Genomic DNA, 23,724 nt, shown 5'->3' with positions numbered 1-23,724 from the left:
AAAAATGGTCCACATCAACTTAAAAAATATATATATATAGATATGGTGTAATAAAACTTTCATTTCCATACTATGAAGACTGTTTCTCAGTGTCTATACCTATTAAAACAAATTAAGTTAAAACAAATAGAATTTATGATCAGTCTTGCCTCATCATACTAGTAAATTATTTATCCATAGATACATTAATTGAAAATATAAGATCCAATCTACCTTATTAAAAGACATTTCCAATAAAAATTTCATTTTATTTAAAAATTATTTGTGAGATCTGAGCAATACTTATGTTTTGACTTCTTAATTTTGGAGTGCCCAGGGTCTTTGGTATTTACGGGTCTTTTGCTGTATCTATACTCAGTTCCTTCTTTATTTCATCTAGTCTCAGTGCTTTATATTCTATTTGTATACTGATGACTCCCAGTATACAAATAGAATATAAAATAAAATCCAGAGTTATGAAATCCAGATGTGAAGCCAACTACTTTGTCAACATCTCCACCTGTATATCTGACATCTTAAAGTTTTGAGTTTTTCTCAAAATTTGCTCTACCCACAGCCTTTTCTGTTAGCTGAAAGATACTCCATACCCTCAGTAGTTTGGATGTCAAACCTTTAAGTTATTCTTTGTTCTTTTCTTTCTTTTACATCCCACATCCATTTTGTCAAGAAACTCTATTAGCTTTACCATCAAACTACATTTGGACTCTGTGACTTCTCGCTACTCGACGGCTAACAACTTGGCTTGAGCCTCCATCATATCTTATCTCTATTAATGCAGTAGTTTCCTAACTGGTGTCCTGAGTCCACACTTGTCACCTTATAGTCTATTCTCAATCAGCAGTCAGAATCATCTTGTTAAACATGTCATATTATGTTACTCCTCTCATAACCCTGAAAAGGTAACTGTGATGATTAATTTTATGTGTCAGCTTGGCTGGGCCATAGTGTCTAGACATTTGGTCAAACATTACTCTGGATGTTTTTGTGAGACTGTTTTTCAATGATATTAACATTTAAATTGACAGACTTTGAGTAAAACAGATTGCTCTTCATAATGTGGGTGGGCCTCATTCAATCAGTTGAAGGTGTGATAGAACAAAAGAGTGACCTCCACCAGCAAATGGCTTTCGGGCTGGAGTTACAACACTGACTCTTCCCTGGGTCTCCAGTCGACTGGCCAACCCTGCAGATTTTGGACCTGCCAGTCTCCACAACTGAGCAAGCCAATTTAAAATCATCCCTATCTACCTATCTATTTATGTATGTATTTATGTATGTACGTATGTATCTATCTATCTATCCTCATCCTATTGGTTTTGTTTCTCTGGAGAATCTGGACTAATAAAGTAACATTTTACAAGATTTAAAAAAAAATATCAGAATACCTACTATCATAACATCTATTCATTGATGCACTAAGGCAAGAAAAGAGATCAAAGTGAATATTTAGATTTTCTCCTTCTTCTTTAATTTTTGTTGTTTTTATTTTTCTAATATGCCCATTAACCAAAGTTTTCAAAACTATTGACATTATATATAAATTTTAGACTCTCTGTTGCCTTTATAGTTTTGTCCCATTTTTTTTATTCCCAACACTATGATATATGTGATTTCTCTAGGATTTTTAAGTCAGTATTTCCAGATGTTTGACTATTTTATTAATCTTTTCAAAGAATCAGCTGTTGGTTTATTGTTCTCTTCTGTCATATCTTTGTTTTTTATTTTATTCATTTCTGTTTTTTAAATTTTTCTCTATTATGTGTGGAATGTTTAGCTCATTATTTTTAATTTTTTAAACTAGTATATTTAATTCAGGTTATATATTACATGACCCACATTCCACCATCCAAAATTCTTGGGTTCAAATGTGTTTTAGAATTTAGTGTTTTTGGACCTTAGAATGGCAATGTGGTATATACTGAATATTATAAAAATCCCCAGTGAGACCTGTGCCAATAATCTGTGTTCATATACACTGACATAATAAAGACTATAATTAGCCTCATATCACATCAGTTCAGGCTTTGGTGTCAAACTTTTTTAAAAATTGGCTTTCATGGATTTGGGGCATTCAGAATTACAGATGAGGGGTTGAGGGTCATATTGCTTTAGCTTTGTATGTCTCACAAGATTTGATACTTAGTGCCTTCATTGATACTTAATTCTAATAATGCTTTACTTGTTAACCCTAATGTAGTTAGAAATGTCATTTCAAAATGCTTTACTTGTTTCAAAATGCTTTACTTGTTAACCCTAATGTAGTTAGAAATGTTATCTAGTTTCCAAATGTGTGGAGATTGGGAATGATTGTTTAATTTTTTGAGATCTCAAGTGTAACTTTCAGTTTTGACAAATGCTTACATTTGTATAAGCCACATACACGCCAAGACAGAAAATTTTCATCATCTCAGAAAGTTCTTCTGTATTCCTTTGCAATCAGTTCCACTCTCCTAGAAGCAGCCACTGATTTGATTTCCACCACTATAACTTAATTTACCTATTCTAGAATTTCATACAAGTGGAATCAGAGTATGCACTTTTCATGTCTGGATTCTTTCACACAGAAAAATGTTTGTGAAAATTATTCATGTTGTTGTATATATCAATACATTGCCCCTTTTCTATTGCTGAATAGTTTTCCTTTGAATATAACACATTCATTGTACGGCCTTTAGGGATAGAACTAATATAAGCAAGGGTGTTTGTGGGCATATGTTTTCATTTGTTTTGGTTAAATACCCAGGAGTAGAATTGCTCTGTTACATAGTAGATGCATATTCAGCCTTTTGAGAAGCTACCAAAGAGTTGTCTGAGGAGGTTACATCATTTTGTATTTCCAACAGCAATGTATTAGAGTCCCAGTTGCTTCTCATTCTCTCCAACATTTGATGTAGATTGTTTTTATTTTAGCCATTCTTATATGCGAACCATAATCTCTGCATTTGTTTCTGTGTTTTATGTAAATCATCTATTTCTCCTGGTCTTGAGGAGTGGCATTATTTAGAAGAGGTCCTGTGGGTCTCAGAAGTGCAATCCTGCCTGGCCACCAGAGCTACGTGCTCAAGGGATGTCCCATATGTGGGCCGTGTGTGACCTCCGTTGTGGTGGGACCACAGCTGCTGCTGAAGCATGCTGTTGTATGAGTTGGCTCCCAGTGTGGCTACTGGGTCTGCCTGTGGCTGCCATCTATGGTGGGGCCATCTATGAGGTCCAGCCAAGGTGTAGGAGTGGACGGGGCTCTTAGTGGTGTGTGCCCTCTGGCACTAACAGGTTAGAGGGAGAATTCCAAGATGGTGCCCAGCCAGTGGCAGTATTATTAGCAAAGTAGCCTGAAAGAACAAAAAGGGCTCCCGCTCATTTCTCAGTCCCTGGGGAACATCCCAAATGTTTCCTGCCTCTCTGGCAGATGCTTCAAAATTAGTAAGAGGGTTCCCTTCACGTACAATCCATGCACATTTCAATCTGGTGTTTTTGTGCCAGTTTTAAGTTCTAGCAACCATATGCTCAAACCCTTTAAAAGTGTTCTTTTTGTTGTCATTGTTCCCTGCAGTTATACAGTTTGCCTGGACATATTCCTCATTAGTTTTCAAAACCACGTGTTGGGGGGGTCTCTCCTACGCAGGATCCAAGAGTTGGGCTGCCTGATGTGGAGCTCAAATCCCTTGCTCCTCCGGTAAAAGATCCACAGTTTTGTGATCCCTTCTGGTTGTGGATCACTGTGGCTAGGGTGTGGGTTTTTCCTTGTTGAGACCATATCTCTGCCTCTCCTACTCATTTGGATGCTGTCCTTTTACCCTTTGTTGTGGAGGCTTTGTTTATCCGGTTTTCAGGCCCCTTTTGAAGGAATTATTTCACCTGTAGTTGTAGATTTGTTGTGTCTGTGGGGGAGGTGAGTTCAGGATCTTCCTACACCACCATCTTGAAACCTCTCCTGTACTTTTTAAAACGGAAGTCTTATATACCTTTTGTTAAATTTATCCCTAGGATCTTATGTTTCTTGATGTTATTGTAAATGGTACTGCTTAAAAATTTATTTCTAATTGTTCATTGCTAATATATAGAAATGCAATAGATTTTTGTATATTGATTTTGTATCATGCAACATTATTATTAAAATCACTTATTAATTCTAGTAGTTTTCTTAGAGTTACCTTAGGAGTTTTTACATACACAATCATGTCATATGCAAATAAAGACGATTCTTCCTTTTTCCAATTTCTATTATTTTTTTCTTCTGTCCTTTTGTACAAGCTAGAATCTCCAGTATAAAGTTCAATAGAAGTGATTAAAGTGAACATTTTTGTTTTGTTTAGTAAATAGGGCTTGCTTTGCTTTTTAGGGCAAAAGCATTTACTATTTCACTGTTAGGTATAATACTAACTAAGTTTTTTGTAGATGACTTTTATAAGGTTGCAGATGTTTTCTTCTTTTATTAGCTTGCTGAAAGTTTTTATCATAAATGTGTGAAATGCCTTCTCTGCATCTACTGAAATAATAAGATTTTTCTTCTTTAATTTGTTGATGTGGTGAGTTACATTGAGTAATTTTCAAATGTTAAATAAACTTTGCATTCTGGTGCCAAATCCAATTTGTCATGGTGTATTATCCTCTCCATGTATTACTGGATTCAATTTGCTAATGTTTTGTTAAGGAATTTTACATCTATGTTCATAAGGTATATTGGTCTGCAGTTTTCATTTCTTTTTTGCTTTTCTTTCCTCTGTCTGGTTTTAGTATCAGGGTAATACTAGCCTCATAAAATTAGTTTCTAAGTGTTCCCTCCTCCTCTATTTTTGAAATTTTTGTACAATATTGATATTATTTCTTTTTTAAATGTTTCATAGAATTCACCAATACATCCTTCTGAGTTTGTTCCATGATTCTTTTCTCCGCTGTGTCCATTTTGCTGGTAAACTTACTGAAAGTATTCTCTATCTCCAATATCATGTTTTTTTCATTTTTAGATTTTCCATTGGACTCTTTTGTATAATATTAATCTCTGTGTTAAAATTCTCCATCTGTTCATGTAAGTTGTTAATTTTTTCATTCGTTTTAAAAAACCTTTTTATCATAATTATTTTAAAGTCCCAGTTTGATAATTCCAACCCCTGGGCCATGTCTGGGTTTGTTCCATTTTATAATTTCATTATGGGTTATCTTTTCTTATTTTTTGAGTGTGTCTCATAATTTTTGATTGAATGCAAGACACTGAGTAGTAGTATAGTAGATTGTAAGGTAAATAACATTTACTCTCTGAAAAAGGCATTCCTCTTCTTCTGTGAGGTCGTTACATGAGTAAATTAAACTAGCCTGTGATTTAATTGGGTCTGGGTTTTGTGAATGCTTGAATTATGTTCAAGAAACCATAGGCTTCACATTTTCCCAGTTGTGGCCTGATGCTGTCTGGTACTTACTATAAGGCCTGGAGTGCCAAACATATATCTCAGTTCTCCTTTTGTGGCCTCAGAATTTAGCAAGTCTATGCATCTTCACCAGAAGGTAGTCCTCTCTCAAAGCTTTTCTTTTTTTTTTTCCTCCAGAATTAGACTGCTATTGCCTCATATTTGGCAATGCTCAGAAGGTAAGAGGGCTTTCTCAGTTCTGCTGCTCCTTCCTTAGATATAGGGAGACTTGTGTACTTGTGTCTTCAGAATGGTGACTCTCTCAATGCTTCTTCACTTCCCTTAGCATCAGACTGCTGTGGTCTAGTGCTTGGTGCGAGGCTTGGAGTGTGTGTGTAGGGGTGGTGGGGAGGTGGAAAGGTTTCACTTGGTTTTCCGTCTCTGCCCTTGACTTAAGCAGCTCCTGCTTGCGTGAGCCTCAGAGGGAACCTCTCTCGGGTCTCTTCTTTCTTTCCCAGTGGCAGACAGCTGCTGTCTTATACTTCGTGCAGCATCCAGAGCACAGAGCATTTCTCTCAGTCTTTCTGCTCTGTCCTCAGTCTTAGGCGTACCCTGCATGCCTGTGATTTAGCAGATGACTCTCTCAATTCTCCTGCCGTGCTCTCGGTCTTTTTCATGAGCTCTCAGTTAAGGACTAAAAGAGTTGAACTATGAACTCTTTTCATAGTTGTTGAATGTTTCAGACTCTCCTTGTGTCTGGGGCTCTCAGGATCCTATACTGTCACGCCAGCCCATGTGTAGCCTTTTGACATTTATTAAAATTTCAATTGTTTTCTTCTTACCCTTCCTTCCCCTTCTGCTGCTCTGGCAAAGGAGACACAGTAGTGTGTGCTATCTCTCCTGAGAAGAGCTTGTCACTCTTTTGATTCTAGTTCATTAGGTTAACTTGTGACATCAGATTGAAGCCATTACTTAGCTAATTCACATTATCATTTACATTTTAGCTCAGCAAGAGCTTCTATGTTCTAGACTGTAAAGTACCCTTGCTTTTCCCTCCCACAGATTTTTGCTCCCCTTCCTTGTTTGTAATCATTATTATACATATATTTTTTACCTTTAAAATGGCTGCAGCTTTCTCGAAGACAGAAATTATGCCTGTCTTAACTCACCCTTATATATTCCAAGCCTTAGTGTAGAGTCTGGTATTAGAAGGCACTCAATAAAATATTAGTTGAATTGAAATTGAAATTCTCACTTGATTTCCTGGGAGATATTTTGACTTCCTGACTGAATGATAGAGGAAGGGAGATCATTTCTTTTTGTATTTGAACATCATCTAAATCCTAATTGTTCCCCTAAAAGTTTAAATTATCATTTCCTTTTATTCCCAATGTTGCTGGGAAGAGCATATGCCTTTGAAGTCAGGATTATGGTCTCTGGCATCATATAGTCTTTGTTTTGTGTCCCATCTCTTCAGCTAGCAGCTAAATGACCTTGGGCAAATTATAATATTTATTGGCTCAGAATCTTACTTTCCTCATTCATTAAATGTCACCCATCTCATTGGGTTGATATAAGAATTAATTTAATTAATGTGTACAAAGACCTAGCACCTAGTACACACTCAATAAGTGGTAAGTATTGTCTTCAGTACTTTCTTGTCCTTTCTTTGTTGTTTTTCCAAAAAAGGATGAGAGTTACCATCTATTAAAAGGACTCTCTAAGAAGGAACAAGCAATTATGTGGATTTCCTTCCCCTAGAGCCAGTCTATCACTAAATTGCTTCTTTTCTTCCTTCTCTTCTTTTCTTTCTCTGATCTTATCTTAATTAATTCACTCAGGGGCTATTGAATAAAACCAGGCAAAAGAAAGTCAAGAAAGAATCCCTGATGTCAAATATGAGTGTCTCAATATTAATCTACTGAAATTTAATCAGGCAAGAACTATTTCATCCACTGTGAGGTGGTGCTGGTATTTAGAGAGACTGTGAACTATCCAGAGGTCTAAGTGTCCTTTGCTTTTTAAAATTCCAACATGAAGTTAGGTTTACAGACACTGTGGGAGCCCTGAGAGGTAAATCTCCTAACCCTAAAGTAAACTCAGGGAACTCCTCTGAGAGCTGAAGTCCCTGTGTGAGCTTTCCACCTCTTTCTTTGGACTTTTTTCCTCCTCTGAAAATCTCTCCCCTGACTGTGGGATGGGGGTGGAGGGACTCAAAGAGCAGTTCTGTCTGGATCTGTCTGGGTCTAAGGGTCTCCGATTGTGCTTTGTTCATTCTAGGAACACATTTTAATTTCTGTATTGTCAGCATCTGATCTAACTTGTTCAGTCCTCTGGTTTAGCTGCATAAGCATAGTTTGGCCACTACCACTTGTAAGAAGTAGCTAACCAATACTGGCACAATAATACCACTGTCAGAAGAAAAGTTTGGAGCATATGGCAGCATTAATCAGAAATAGTGTCATGAGTACTAAACCAAATCCTGAATCAAATGGGGCAACCAAAGAATCAAGGTTAGGTTACCAGTGGCCCAAGAAACAGATTAGCATGAAGGAAGTAACAGATGCAGCAAACTGGAAGAAAATCAAGAATGCAGAAAATCAGATCAGTTTTCCAGGCCAAAGTTAGGAATATTAATGATAAGAGTGAAGTTGTTAAGGCAAGAGGAGGACCACAGAAAAATCAGAAAACAGGACAAACAAGGTGGATTGTTAAGCCAGGGTCAGAAACTATAGGTCAACATCAGGGAGGATGAAAAATCTATTGATTCAGGTGTCCAGCCAAGGACTGTGTAGAGTCAAGGGGGTAGGTCACTAGTAAAACTAACATTACCTTCAAACCTTAAATACTTGACTACACCTTGAAGTAGTGTTGTCTGTCCCTTATCCTGTCTTGTTTCAAACTTGCCTATTTCCCCGAACCTTCATGGAAGAGGAACAGAAGTAAGGCCATTAAGTACCTGCCCAAATCTGCTCTACTAATCTCCTCCCCAATCCTAAGTATCTTTTCTTGCATTGATGAACCACAGACCTGCCCTATAGAGCCTTTAAGTTTCTTGCACCAACTCAGACCCGGAGAGTTGATGGATTGTGATGACAGAGATAGTAATGCTCATTAAAGGTCCATTGGTCCCCCACCTCAGCCCAACCACCCAGTTTTTATTCCTGCTCTCCAAGTTACTCTTGTAGCTGTTTCTTCTGTATTTACCAGCTTATTTCTAAATAACATGCTTCTATTCTATTTCTTGATATTTTTCTGTTTAGATATTATATACTGACATCCTTGTAGTAGAAAATAAACATTTAGGTTTCTTACACTCCTGCCTCCTATCCCCACTTCACTTCTACATTTTTCAAAACATTAAATCATAATTTTTTGTTAAATTCATATTCAATAATATGAATAATATTCATAGCTGTGCTGTGTAGTTATAATAACTTACATTTTTTTATTCTTTTATAACTTTCAGTTTTCTCTGGAATCAGTAAAAACCTCCTTTTTTTAGTTCCTTAGAATTCTATGTACCTATCACACATTTCTCCTTACACTCTGTTGGTCTCTTCCTACTATATCCAACATAGCAGGTAACATATTTATTTCCTCCCAGAGACCTCCACCCTCTTGCTCTAAACTGGCTGGTGATTATCCAGAACTGTAGCATACTTGCCATTATGGAGGTTCTTTTCACTAGAATCCTGGGGATTTTTTTTTCTTCTTTTATCATGATTCCCCATTTTCCTGGATCCTGTAGATTCAAAATACTACATGCCCTATAGTTCCTTTTTCAGTAATCACATTCTGCCCTTTAATTTTCATAATGTAAGCTTTGAGCTTCAAAGGTTGGCCAATTTTTTTTCCTCAGTGCTAATAGAATTCCAATTCTTAGCCTTAAAAATTTCAGGCCTTCCTAACAGTTGGTGAAAAAAATCTGAGAAAAATCAAAAAGGGAAAATGTTCCTTCATTCCTTACAGTTGCGTAAAAGAGAGAATCTCTGCATCATAAAACTCACCCTGATAAAATGATGATTGGAAAAGTTTACAAAAGTCTCAATTTTTACGCTCCTGTCCAGTCTTAAGATTTGAGTAAAAATATATTTGTCTATTATATTATTTGTTTAAAACTGTTCTTAGAAGTATTATTCCTACAAAAAATCTTAAAGACACCCAGAGAGAATTTATTGCTATGTCCTATGAAATATATCATATTCTTTCCAAAATCTACAGATCTGACTGGTTGTCTTATTTACTAATTTGTCAACCTGTCAGTAATATTCAAATAATAGTATTCAGTAATATTATTCAAATAATATTCAAAAGGACATGTCTTTTTGTGTGAAAAACTATAAGTACTTCTGAAGTTTATTTGTTTAGCTAGAAAAAGATTATAAGTGAAAAAAAAATTCATGATGCTGTTGTGTTTTTTATTCAGTCAAAATTGTAAGAGTTTTGTCTCATTTAGAATCAACAATCCCATGTCCCCCTCTTGGTTTACACTCTCATTTTGGTGTATGACATTTTTTAGTATCTTCCTTTAGTGAAATGGTCCATGGGAGGTAATTTTTGGTGCCTTCTTCCATGTCAGAAATGTCATTATTCTTCCTTCACGTCACAATGGATAGTTTGGTTGTGTATTTGTATTTTAGTATTGAAATAATTTTTTCTCGCAATTTTGAAAATCTTCCTCTGTTATCATCTTATAGCTGCCACTGCTGCCATTCATAAGTCTGGTGATGGTGGTCTGAACGATCATCATCTCTCACCTGGTTACTGCAGAAACCTCCTGACTGGTCTCCCTGCTTCCACTCTTGCCTTGCTAAAGTCTGTTCTCAACACAGCAGCAGGGTGATCTGATCCTTTTTTAAAAAGAAGTCATATCATGAGACTCTTCTGCTCAAAACCTTATGATGACTCCCTGCCTCACTCAGAGCACCATCAATGTCCTTCCAGGCCCTGTGTTCCCTGTTCTCATCTTTACTGTCCTTCCCCGTGTTCACTCTGCTCCAGGCACAGTGGCCTCCCAGCTGTTCCACAGACATGCCAGATATGCTACCGCTTTTGCACTGGCTGCTCCTTGGCCAGGAAGGCTCTTCACCCAGACCTCTGCAAGGTGGATGCCTTCACTTCCTTCAAGTCTTTGCTAAAACACACCTGGTTAAAGAAAACTATCCTGGTTATCCTGTTTAAAACTACATGCCATTTTCCTCTCTTTTCACTCCAAATCATACTTATCCTGCTCTATTTTTTTTTTATGGCACTTATCAACTTCTAACAAGCTGTATTATGTACTTTTGTATTTTGTCTATTTTGTAGACTCTAGGAGGGCAGAGAATTTCTTTAGCTATTGTGTCACTGATATAGCCCCAGTACCAAATCAGTACAGAGTCGGTGCACAGTAAATGTCATTTGAATGAATAAACTGAAGAGTGATGATTATATCCTTCTTCCATATAATGTGACAGAAGCCATTCATTTTAGTAACATTTCTGAGGCAGAGGTTATATATACAATCAAACTTTTCATCATTTTACTCTTTCCATCTGTTTTCCATATTGTAGATAAAATAATCTTTCCAAAATGCAAACCTGGTAATGTTAGCCCCGTCTCCACCTTCTTCCCTTTGGCTTAAGATGTCCTAAATGGCTTTCTATGTTTTTAGATTTGACAGAATTCTTTGACACAGTTTATAAAGCTCTGCACAGACTGCTTCTTGCCTAAGCCAGAGGGCCTTTGCATAAGCTGTTCCCTCTTCTTGGAATGCTTTTCCCTCCTTTCTTTGCTTAATTATCTCCAGGATCAAAGCCACATCCTAACAGTGGAGGAGAGAGCCTGGAAATAGGACCAGGCAAGGGGCCTGAGCAGGCTCCTTTGATTTCTTGGGGAGTAAACATATAAAATTTTAATGTTTCAGATAGGCAGGATAAATAAATTCTAGAGATCTAATGTATAACAAGATGACTATAGTTAATAATACTGTATTGTAGGGAATTCCCTGGCAGTCCAGTAGTTAGGACTCAGCAGGCCCATGTTCCATCCCTGGTCAGGGAAATAAGATCCCACAAGCTGTGCAGCACAGCTAAAAAAAAAAGAAAAGAAAGAAAAGAAAAACAACTATATTGTGTATTTGAAATTTGCGAAGAGAGTAGATCTGGTTTTTTTTCTGTTCTCACCAAAAAAAAAAAAAAAAGGTAACTGTGAGGTGATGGTTATGTTAATTAGCAAACATTTCACAATGTATATGTATATGAAAGCATCACATTGTACACCTTAAATATTGTTATATACATTTTATTGGTCAATTGTACCTCAATAAAGCTCAGGGAAAGAAAAAAGTTACCACCCATTCACACTGCTTCTTCTAATATCTTTTAATCCTCGTCTTAAAAACTATTAAATCAATTAATTATGTTAAAAAAAAACCAGACACTCTGTTTTACTTTAATGAGAAGCAGCTGTCTTTCCCTTTCCCTTCTAGTTAACTCCTGCGTATTCCTCAGATCTCAGCTCAGGGGTGACTTTCTCAGGGCAGTGGTCCCTAAATAGATCATCTCTACCTTTGACAGGCTTTCATGGCCTGTGTGCTTCTCCTTCGTAGCACTCGTCATAGAGACGCATGCTTTCACAAGGCTCTGATTACCTGGCTACTTTCTATTGCTTACTAGACTGTAAGCTTCAGGAGGATAAGGGACTGAGATTAGTTTTGTTCACTATTTGACCCGAGTGCCTAGTACAGTATCATGGTAGGTGATCAAAAAATTATTTTTAATTTTTTAAATGTTTAAATTTTTGGCCTCGCCATGCCGCTTGCAGGATCTTTGTTCCCCACCAGCGATTAAACCCAGGCCCCGGCAGTGAAAGCGCTGAGTCCTAACCACTGGACTGCCGGGGAATTCCCTCAAAAAATATTTTTAAATGACTGCATGGGTGTAAAATTGTCTGTTTAGTCATTGACTTTCATTCTATATTAGATCTTATCCAACCACCAATGTTACACGATTCCTCCAGACTGTTAGTGTTCTAAACTTTAGGGCTTGCTCTCTCTCCCTCAAGTGATACACACTAAATTCTACAAGGTCATAGCAGATCTGCATATCTGCTCTTCAGCTGGTCTTCCTCTAGTTCTTTTTATTTTATTTATTTATTTATTATTTATAGCTGTGTTGGGTCTTCGTTTCTGTGCGAGGGCTTTCTCTAGTTGCGGCAAGTGGGGGCCACTCTTCATCGCGGTGCGCGGGCCTCTCACTATCGCGGCCTCTCTTGTTGCGGAGCACAGGCTCCAGACGCGCAGGCTCAGTAATTGTGGCTCACGGGCCTAGTTGCTCCGCTGCATGTGGGATCTTCCCAGACCAGGGCTCGAACCCATGTCCCCCCTGCATTGGCAGGGAGATTCTCAACCACTGCACCACCAGGGCAGCCCTCCTCTAGTTCTTAATAATTGCCTCATGCAGGTCTTTAAAACTGGAATCTTGATTTTAATCACTGTAACTGAATATTAATTTTATATTATTGTGGGGTCACTTTGGCTAAAGCTGATTTTGAATGTGGTTCTAGAGTTGTCTAACTTTAAGAATCACCAGTTTTCTGTTTCCTAAAAATGTGTGTATTCTAACTTTTTTAAAAATTTGGTAAAATTGCTCAGACTTTCATATATCTCAAGAACTGACTACGCCTTTCAGGCCTTAATAAAAACTTTCAAAATCCAGATAAAAGAAGTGTTGGAGCTGAGGATAGGAATAGGGAATGAGTGATGGAAAAAAGGAAAAACAAGGTGAGCACAGAGTAGATAAGCGAAGCCAGTAATTTTTTCACACCAGGTTTCTAATTCTTTCTATAGAATATGTGGAAGTGTAAAAATGTATTGTCTTCTGATACTTGGCTTCTGACATTTGGCTTCAAGATTCATTTTAGTTTTGAGAGGGAAGAATTCTCCATATAATGATGATTTTACTGATCTAGTCAGCAAGTCTAGGTGTTGTTTTTCTACCAGAGATGATGGATTTGCTGTGATCTAGCCATAATCTGTTAGTCCCAGTACTGGCAAGTTTCACAGATTTATAAAGGATATGAGTCAATTAGGAATCCAGCCTGCAGTTAAGAAGTAGAACAAAAGTTCGAAGGCTTCCTTTGGCTTCAAATGCAAGTCTGTCTTGCTTACTCTCTAGATACCCTGGATGTATGCATACATATGCAAATATAGAGATGTACTATTTTAAATTATGTCACTGAACCCATCAGTATTCACAACTGCACAAAATATACATACTGGCCAAAGTATGATTAAAATCAGCCTGGGAAAAGTGACCCAAGGGAATCAAGCAGTTTATGACCTTGGCTGTCACCAGATATTTAATTCATTCAAAGTACCCTTTATAACTGGAATGATAGGAGATTTTACAGTGATTCCAGAGATCTTGATAGATGCACCAAAAATAAAGGAGGGACAGCTTTTCAGCCTCACTTCATTCTTGTCTGTCTTTCATCAGAGAGCCAGAGCAGTTGGAGAGTGACCCATTGAGTCTGTGCAGAGAAGGACCACTCGGTGAAGCTTCAGAGGTTACCCTGGCTTAAGGTTGGCATTTCTGTGCTATGTGTACAATTTAATTGCCAATGTCACCTGTAACTAGTATTTATACAATCATTCTTTTGGACTTGGTGGAACTATAAAAATAAAAACACACTAAAACAAATACTCTCTACCCTTAATATCAATCAAAAGACAACTTTAGTTAAAAACAAAGGAAAAGCAAAACATACTTGGTCTAATAAGTTACTCTGTGTGAAAAAGGAAGATTGTCCAAGACATATAAATCATGGCAACTTCTCTCTGCAGTAAGCACTTTTTTCCCCTCAGAATTATCATTTTGTAATCAGAAAAGCCCTAGAGTTTAAAGTATGCCTCGTACGAATGTCACTTCCAAGCTTCAGTGCTAATCCAGAGGAAATATTATCCTAGTGGTCTCCAAGGCCCAATGTCTAGGTGTTGGATACATGATAAACTTACATGGAGCTTTCTTAGTGAGATATAGTCCTCCAGAGGATTGAATTTTTCAAGGCTTAGTACAACCCAACCCTTTAAATAAGATTTAAGCTTCCCTTGTCAGGTTCCTTTAAGAGCTTTTAAAATTTTTTTTATTTGCTGCTTTGACCAGGTTCTAATCCCTAGTCCCCAGTGACAACTTTTGGCCATCTCAACCATTTCATGTCTGCTTTCCCAGGGCCTGGTGCAGCTTGCACAATTGAAGATATTTCTTTTCTCCTCCTACAGAAGAGCCTCATCGAAATAATTTGAGATGGAAAATTGCAACAATAAGACTTTCTTGCTACTTTACTGATAATATGACAGATTTTTAAAGCCATTTTTTCCCCCATTTTACAGGCAGCTCTCTTGAATAATGATTAAATGGTGCAGAGGCTAAGAGAATGCACTTTTGAGCTAGGCTACCTGGGTTCAAACTCCCAACTCTACAACTTATCAACAGTGTGACCTTGGGCATATTATACAACCTCTCTATGCCTCAATTTTAAAAAGAAATTTAAAAAAGAACCTTCTCAAAGGGATACATAGAACAATGCCTGGAATAATTTAGGTGCTATATAAATGTTTATTTAGTATTATCAGTGAAATGCCCATAAAAACAGATTAGCAAAACTTAAAAAGTATCACAGATTTTAGGAAGAATATAGGGGAATTGAAGTCTCACACTGCTGGTGGATAAATGTGTGTATCCACATTGGAAAGCAGCTTTGGAATGTGTAGCAAAGTTAAAGCAGTGCATAGTCTACAACCCACAGACTCCAGTAGAGCATACTCTCTAGAGCAACTCTCACACGTATGCACCAGGAGGATTTTAGAAGGATGTTGGTAAAGTATGAGAGTGGAAGCAACCTAAATGTTTATCAATAGGGAAGGATGAAAAGTGGTACAGTTATATGATAGAACACTATATTGTAGTTAAAATGAATGAATGAATGAATGTGTGTGTATTTGCTCCACCTCTCCCCGTTGTGCATTGAATATGTAATGTCATGGATAAAATATCAAGACCATATAGTTGATGGAGTAAAGTGAATTACAGAATACCAACTTGTGTCCATTTAAAAATTAACAAGACAATTTATGAATATGTACATATATACTGAAAATACAAACACCTATATAGGATGGATACATACCTCAAATTGGCATGTGTTTTCTGAGAAAGGCAGTAGAACAATGGGGGCGGGGGGAGGAAAGAGCTCCCAACTGTATTTGTATAACTGTTTAATTCTTAAAAAGACAAACCTGAAGCTTATACAGCATAATATAACATTTGTTAACATTGGATGGTAACATGAATGCTTGTTTTGTAAATCTCTGTAAGTCTGAATTATTTCATAATTTTCAAAACCCAGTCAATTAGAAAATAAAAAACATAACTGTGGCAGAGAAGAAAGTCTCTTATTTTTCTAGCTTTTAGTTGGAAAAAATAAACAGCCCAGATGTTTTTGATGCTCATTGTGTGAGGTTCACACTTTGAGAACCTCTGTCGTCAATGCTGGGTTATCCAAAGGACATCAAGAGTCCAAGTTTCTAGGCTTGTGGGGTGGCAGGGTGTTGGGGAGAGAAAGAGAGACAGAGAGAGACAGGGGGGTGGGGATTGAGATTAAGAGACAGAACAGAGGGAATTTTATTTTGTATTACATATTGTGGATTGGACAGCATATTCTTTTACTTAGGCCTCTTAAAAATTTATATCTGGTAGTGATATATGTTCAGTTTCAGCTGAAATCAGAGGGTAGTGTAAATAGAATATTTATCCCAAAATATAGCTTGCTAAATGCACAATGGGGTAATTATGGAGGCTCATATACATATGAAAACATTGTTGAGGAGAAAGCCAAGGGCAAGTTGAGTAAGAACCAGGATATCAGGTAAAGGGGAAGCATGATGAAAGGAGGGGATGGGAGCAGAACACTGTTTTCAAGTGAAAGTCTATGTAGAATTCTATATTAAAATTAAAATCTGCTCCTCTGGCCAATGTGAGGGTGGGAAGGCCAGAGCCCACCTACTTGTTCACCTCATCATGCTCTGCCCGAATCTACAAAGACCTAGTACTACTGATAAGGCATATTCTCTTTACATTCTAGCTCATATTTCTACTTCCTCCCTCAACTTGCCTTCCTACTAAAATGGAAAATAAGGGTTGATACACTGAAGGGAAAGCTGAAATATTAGGATATCAATCTGACACTTCATCATATTTCTTAATTCTTTAAGTAAGATTAAAAAAGAAGGATAATTTGATTTTCTTTTATTAATAATTGCCTAATATCTTTTGGTTAGGGAAAATGTACAAAAGTTAATTTACCTAGATAGTGTTCTATGTATGCACTTTTATCTATCCAAAATCATATTGGAATATTAAATTATGGAAATTATGTGAACTCAAGCTTTGTTATATTTTAAAAGGAGAATTTGAAATGAAGTTGAATGTTTTATAATTCCTTAAATTAACATAAATGAGAAATGAAAAAAGTCTACACACACACACACACACACACACCCAAACAGATGTTTTAGGCAAGGACATATTCCCCTAGTTAGAGATGTAAATGTATTTTTTTAATCTAAATTCTTGGGGAATCAAAACCCTAATTAGAACTAAGCAGCCTAGTTGAATTCTCTCCTCCTCAGTACGGCAGGAAGGAGTTCTTCAAGGGCTACTCCAGTCTTTCTGTCTGTTTAATTGAATGACTTAACCTGAAAATTATGGGTTTAAATATTTCTTCAGCTGCAACGGGTCATTTACCTCAAGCCCCATTTTTATTTAATAATGACGTTAAGTGGAAATCTGATTGTTGACCTTGAATCTAATTAACTCAATGGACAGACAGCCTTTCTGTACTACATGAAGCACCGCACTAGGTGAAAATAGTCATCCAAACTTCCTCTTGTACCATATATTCTAAGCACATATAGGGTAATAATCTCTCTTACTGACTTCCAAGTTATAATCAGGGGTAATCTTTATTGGGTACCTGTTTCTTAAACATAACAGGATAAAGGAAGAGGCAAACACTTCATATGAGGTTATACCAGTATAGGGTGAAGTGAGAGCTGGTGGTCTGTTTAAGATTCGCTCATAGAAACCTATTTGCCCTATTTTTCATACTGCTGTCTCATTCCAAGCTTAAAGTCTACTTAAATGCCCATTTTAGTACAAAGACACATAGAGATTATCAAGCAATAATTACTCATTCTGTATTCTCACCACTAATTTTCATTAAAACCTGTATACAATAAAATGCATTGATTTTATCCTAAATTTAATTTAGATGATTTTGGCCTGTTGTTTTAGTCTTCTAGATCTACTTCCCTGGGTTGGAGTTGGGAATCTTGATCCAGGTACTTTTATTTCAGTCTTGTTTTAACCACCAATTCTATATACTTTTTTAAAAATTGCAATATAGTTGATTAACAATATTGTGTTAGTTTCAGGTATACAGCAAAGTGATTCAGTTATATATATATGCATATATTTTTTTTCAGATTATTTTTCATTATAGGTTATTACAAGATATTGAATATAGGTCCCTGTGCTATACAGTAAATCCTTGTTGCTTATCTATTTTATGTATAGTAGTTTGTATCTGTCACTCCCATACTCCTAATTTATCCCTCCCCTCCTCCCTTTCTCCTTTGGTAACCATAAGTTTGTTTTCTATGTCTCTATATACTTCTTATTCTCCATTTTCCTGTAGGATTATTTGTATTGTTATTTATTTATAGGAACTATTCATATATTTAGTACACAAATTTTTATTGATTATCAATTCTCCAAATATTTATCTTTCTGTTGGTTGACTTTTCACTTTCTTTATGGTTTCGTTTGATGGGCAGAATTTCATTATTCAAATATTAATTCAGTCAAATTAATTAACTCTCTTTCTTTATGGTTTTTGTTTTTTGCATCTTAAAAAATATATCTTTTTTTTTACCCTGGTATCATAAATATGTTTTCCTGTAACTTGTTCAAAGAATTTTAGAATTGTGCTTTCCACCTTTAAGTCTTCAATCTACCTGGAGTTGGTTTGTGTAGGATGTGAGGTAGGGATCCAGTTGTGCCAACATCAGGGGTCTTATTGAAAGTATCTTTTTTTTCTACTGCAATATTATCTCTGTCTTATATCAACTTAACATATGTGAATAGATTTGTTTGGGGGCTCTGCATTCTGCTTTAGTCATCTTTTTAGCTATTCTTATGCTAATAGCACCCTGTCTTAATTTCCTTCTTCCTGAAGTAGGTATTTTTAGTTATTCCTTTCAGTGAGCATCTATGAATGGTAAGTTCTATCTTCATTTGAAAATATCTTTATTTCTCTGTTGAATTTTCAGTTTAAAGTATTATGGAATTTTAATTTGATATGTATTTTATATTGATTGGATTTCCCCAAATATTTAGTTTATCATACTACTGAATGAGTATACTTCCTCTATGAATTTTTTTTTCTTTATCTTTCTTACTTCTGAGTCTCTCTCCATGCTAATTTATTGTTTAACAGTGGTTTACTCCTCACTAAGGAATCCGCTGTTTGTTAGAATGCAAATCAACCTGGATAAATTCAGAGTTTCCACATTCTTTTGCTATAGTCTTATTTCTTTCCTCTACATTCATTGTTTTCCTTTCCTGCCTGGAAACTGGATGCCTGTGGTAGACTGGAGATCTATATCATACCCTCATTCACTTACTATGAATATGGTCAAGAGTGGTATGAGGTTTTAGCAAATAGAGCTTTTCAGCCAGGAGAGAAAAATTATTTGCATAAGGAAATAAACGCAGTGAACCAGGAATTGGTACAAGCTATAGCAGTATGAGAAATAGTCGCAAAACCTGATGTGACTCACAGAGGTAAACAAAAGCTGACAAAGGCATTTTGTATAAGCCAATCTGTCTTTCATTCCCACACAGGAATTATAGGTCTGAAATATGGAGATCTTAGAACACTTACTAATCCTTCTCGAAACATAAGTAATTAACATCCATTTTATAGTGAAAGAAAATTAGTTTTGTAAAAAATGGAGAAACTTGCCAATATCTTGCAATATCTTGCAAATAAAGAATACTGAGTAGCTGGAGTCAGTGATTGCCAGTCTCTCTCCTAGGACCATACATCCTAACCTTTTCAGCATATGAGAGGTTATCAAAATACTACTAAGATGTTGAAGTTAAGAACTTGCCTCTTGTTAGATGTATTGACAGATCAAGTAACAAAGGAGGTTCCCTGAGTTTTCTTCTTCTGTTGCTTAGTTTTTCCTACAACAACAGAAAATTCTGAAGGGATGATGAGTAAATTCCAATAGCATATTTAATTTGGGTTTCTTTTCTTTTCAACTTTTAAATGCATACAGTGCAAAAAAGTCTCCTGGATATATGGTGAAATTTCACAGTAAGAGGCAATGCTACATTGAATATAACCCCAAAAGAGCCAGACAGACAGAAAGTGTTTTTAGGACCTATAACTTATCAGCTTTCTTCCAAAGACTATAATGATAATAGCTCGCACTTACTGAACATGGACTGTGTGCCAGGCACTGAGGTGTTTTACATGGAGTATATTTAGTTCTCACAGCTATCATATGAGGTATATACTATTATCATTACCGTCATATTACAGAAGAGGAAAGTGAGGCTCAGAAAGGCTAAGAATTTGTCAGGTTTGCCAAGTATATATGTGGTGGAAATGAGTTTCTAACTTAGTCAAATATGTTTAACTGTAGTTAAGAGCCTTCCTCTTAACACCATGAAATAGTCTTACTTGAAGTTTCCCTGTTCTGTTTAATATCATCTACTTTATCTCCATCCTCATCAGAATTGAGTAAAAATGAGGCACGATGGTATTTGTGTTAGATGAGATTCCATATTGCTAGCACAGAAAGCCCAACTCAAGCTGGCATTAATAACAGATTTAGATAATGTGCCCACTTCCAAGTGAAAACTGGAGCTGGGGGAACACCATGTATTCATTGGCTCAGTACAGGATGGTGTACCCATCCATGAACCACACACTGTGGCAAGGGGAAAATGGATAACTTGGATTGCAATTTAGGTACTTCCTGAAGCCAGGGATGGGAACAATCCCACCGAAATTGAGTGGCTGCCCCTTGAGGTAGGGAGAGGGGGAAATGGATATATAGAAGCACAGGAAAATGAAAAACAGTAAGTCAGAATCAATCAAATGGAATCCTTACTTCCTTTCCCACTAAAAGATTAACACATAAATTAAACTAAAAGGAAGATCATGGTTAGATTCCAAATCTTAAAAAATATTCCACTGACGATGTGTGAATTAGCTCTCCATTAGCTGCATTGTAACAAATTCCAAAATTTAGCTGCTTCGAAGAAGCATTTATTTCTGAGTCAGTAACCTGAGTGTGGCATAACTGGCTCAGTGTCTTTTATCAGGTTGCTGGGGAAAGATCTTCCAAGCTCACTCATGGTTGTTGGTAGAATTTAGCTTTCCCTGGGCTGTTGCACTGAGGCAGTTCCTTGCCATGTAGGCCTCTCCTTAGGGCAGCTCACAACAGGCAGCTGGCTTCCCTCAGAGCAAGGAAGCAAGAAAGCAAAAGAAAATGGCCAAGACAGTCTTTTTATAACCTAATCTTGGAAGTGACATTCTGTCACTTCCACCATATTTTATTCTTTAGAAGTGAGTCAGTAAGTCTAGCCCTTTCTCAGGAAAGAGGACACAGAGGTGTGAATATCATGCAGAAGTTGGGGATCTATGGGGCCATCTTAGAAGCTGCCTACCATAAAGTGTGCATTTGTGTGTATGTGGGTGTGTACATGTGTTTTCAGGGACATTGGGTAGTCAGTGGTTGCACATGGTATGGGGCCAAAAGAGTATGAGTTCTTATGGAGTTTCCTGTTAAGAGTATTGGAGGGTTAAAAGCGTAGTTGTTATCCCTACAGGAAACGTATGACATTCACAAATTGAGAATTTGAGCCAGCTTAATAAAGGGACTATTTACAAAGGTGTGGTAAGTTAAGTATAGAGAAATTACAAGGAATAATATGTTATTCCAGGGTTTGTGACAGCTTGGTGTATCACTCCCCCGAGGCCTGAAGCAGCATGAGGAGGGAGCAGATATCAGAACTAGGAGAGGATATTTGTATGAGAAGACCCCTGGACAGGGGCTATGACTTTTCCCCATAGGAAGCAGTCAGCCTATGGCATCTCTGCAGGGAAGGTGCCAGGGGAATAAGTACATTGAATCACTCTCCTCCAGCCTCCTGCTGGCACTACCCATTGGCAGAACTCAACCAGAAGCCAGAAGGCAAGGAAGTTCACTGATGTTGTCAATATAGTCCAGTCTCCAGTTGCACACAGTAATGTGGGAAGAGTGGAGAGCAGACCTGGAGGGACAATCAGAAGATACCCAGTATAGAAATCAAATGAGTACTTATGAGGAAAATCATATCCATTATAGGCAGAGAGGAAGAAACAGGCTTACACGACTAGGTATTGTTTAGAACAAGCTAGATGGAAGAGTTTGGTGACAGAGAAGGGTATTTAACATCAGAACAGGCTTTCATATAATTGTGTCTCTTGAAGATCCTTAAAAATGGGAAACACACATCCATCTCTATGAAATGATTTGGGCAAAACTGTACTGATGAAAGAAGTGTGGGTAGCTAAGATGACTTTGAAGGGTCCTTGTAACTTGAGGATATGGCATTCCAGGAGGAGTGATGGAAATCAGGGAACTGGATCTCGTGCAAAATATTCACAACTCTTTGAAATGGAAATTAGGCTATTCCAATTTAGGAATCAAATTAAAGCAAGTATTCAGGGTGTTAGCCGGCTGTGCTCCTGCCTGTTTGAAGTGGCAACTAAAGGAGGGAGGCGTGCTTTTTCCTGGATGAAGCAGGATCTCACTCAGCCTGTTTTCATCTTTAGTTAGCACCTGTTGGCTTGGAGTGGTGTCAGCCAAGCAAGCAGACGGTAGATGTGCCAAATGTCTGACCTCCCCGTGTCTGCCGCCCCTCCCCCCAAACCCCATGACACCTCTCCTGATACAGATGGACAGGGGCTGGTTTAAAATGACAGTTTCAAGTCCGTGTAGGAAGAGAAAGTTAATTCAAAGAAACAGCCAGGCAAGCTTCCTTCTTCTGTAGGGTTAACTATTATCCCCTTTCGTCATGGCCCACCTGGGAGCCCACTTTGCCTTCAGATCCCACAGGCAGAAGACCAATGATGAACTCTGTCGACATAGCATGTCCTTTATTCTTCGCAAAGCCATTTGCAATGACTTCTTTCAGAGCTATCTCTACCTGCTGGAAAATATTCCCCTGGGTTAGTGAGTCAGAGCTACTAGATAAGGGACAAGAAATGACTGGAGCAACTGTGTGAGACTGAGGGGCTTTTGCAAAAGGCATTAGAACGGACACTTTTCAGATAAAAAGGACACACAACCAATGTCAGTGGACTTAAATATTTCAATGGCATTCTTTTATGGAAAGTGCAAAGATCAAGTATTGCCTGGCAGGATAAGCCTCTATTTTGGGACTTCCATGCACCTCAGACATGGGTAACTTGCTTCTCTGGGTGTTGGTTGCCTGAGTATCAGGATTATAGAAATTAATTTCTTGAGTTTGGAAGGACATTTTTGATATTTGCAAAAATTTAGAGGTGGGCAAATTAGGTAACTAAAGATGAGAATATTAATACAGAAGCATATCAACAAAGAACTTTTTAAAAAGGCTAAACAATAATAGATGAAGGTTGTTGGTGTGAGTGTGTGTGTGTGTTTGTATGCATGAGCACACACGCCACATAATCCTTTCTGGCCTTTCTAAATTACCATAATAGTCCAAGGGCTTAAAAGGAGCAGATTTTAGTTTGGTCTTTGAATATTAAGAAAAAAACTGGGCTGTAGTCTGTCTCCATTTTAGTTATTTCCTCTAGTTTTCAGGGAATTGGACAATAGGGCAATAAAAAGCTTATCTGGTTTGTCTACACCACTTTTCTCAGCCTCTGTGAAAATGGTTACTTCAGGGCACTCTTAACAACACTGAAGAGGAAATAACTTGCGATTAAGGAGTAAAGTATCTCCCTTTGATTTATATTTTCCCCCCATGAAAGCAGGAACAGTGTGTATCAGCCCCAGTCTGCTTTGTTAAGGTTACTGAAAGCCCCATTGTACACTTGATGTGGCCAGGGTTTCCAGACGTGAAAGGAGCTACATAATTCTTTGTATTGTATTCAAAACTATGTTAGTAGCTTACCGAAGTCTCTTTCTATAAGTCCATTTCTGAAGGGAATCTTTAACTCTAGATATACAAATACTTTCATCTTATATTTATATATATATCTTATAAAAATTTCTCATTCATGACTCTATTTG

The 23,724-nt window shown here is 37.2% G+C and overlaps 1 protein-coding gene and 1 long non-coding RNA gene across 6 annotated transcripts in view; both read left to right on the top strand.

Moving 5' to 3' along the window:
• The window catches only part of LOC309649476, a 201,724-nt gene that overhangs the window by 30,774 nt on the left and 147,226 nt on the right, over positions 1 to 23,724 (top strand). The gene's annotated exons all lie outside the window — the stretch shown is intronic.
• Positions 1 to 23,724, top strand: part of NTMT2 (N-terminal Xaa-Pro-Lys N-methyltransferase 2) — a 60,616-nt gene that overhangs the window by 18,769 nt on the left and 18,123 nt on the right. The window contains 1 exon segment of the mRNA XM_082439461.1: positions 13,823 to 22,673. Coding sequence (XP_082295587.1) covers positions 22,520 to 22,673 — 154 coding nt within the window. The 5' untranslated portion in view covers positions 13,823 to 22,519.

Source organism: Balaenoptera physalus, assembly GCF_965194825.1.
Source record: "Balaenoptera physalus genome assembly, chromosome: 1".
NCBI classification, from domain to species: Eukaryota; Metazoa; Chordata; class Mammalia; order Artiodactyla; family Balaenopteridae; genus Balaenoptera; species Balaenoptera physalus.
The sequence above is the reverse complement of the archived record's forward strand: the minus strand, read 5'-3'. Positions and strand labels throughout refer to the sequence as shown.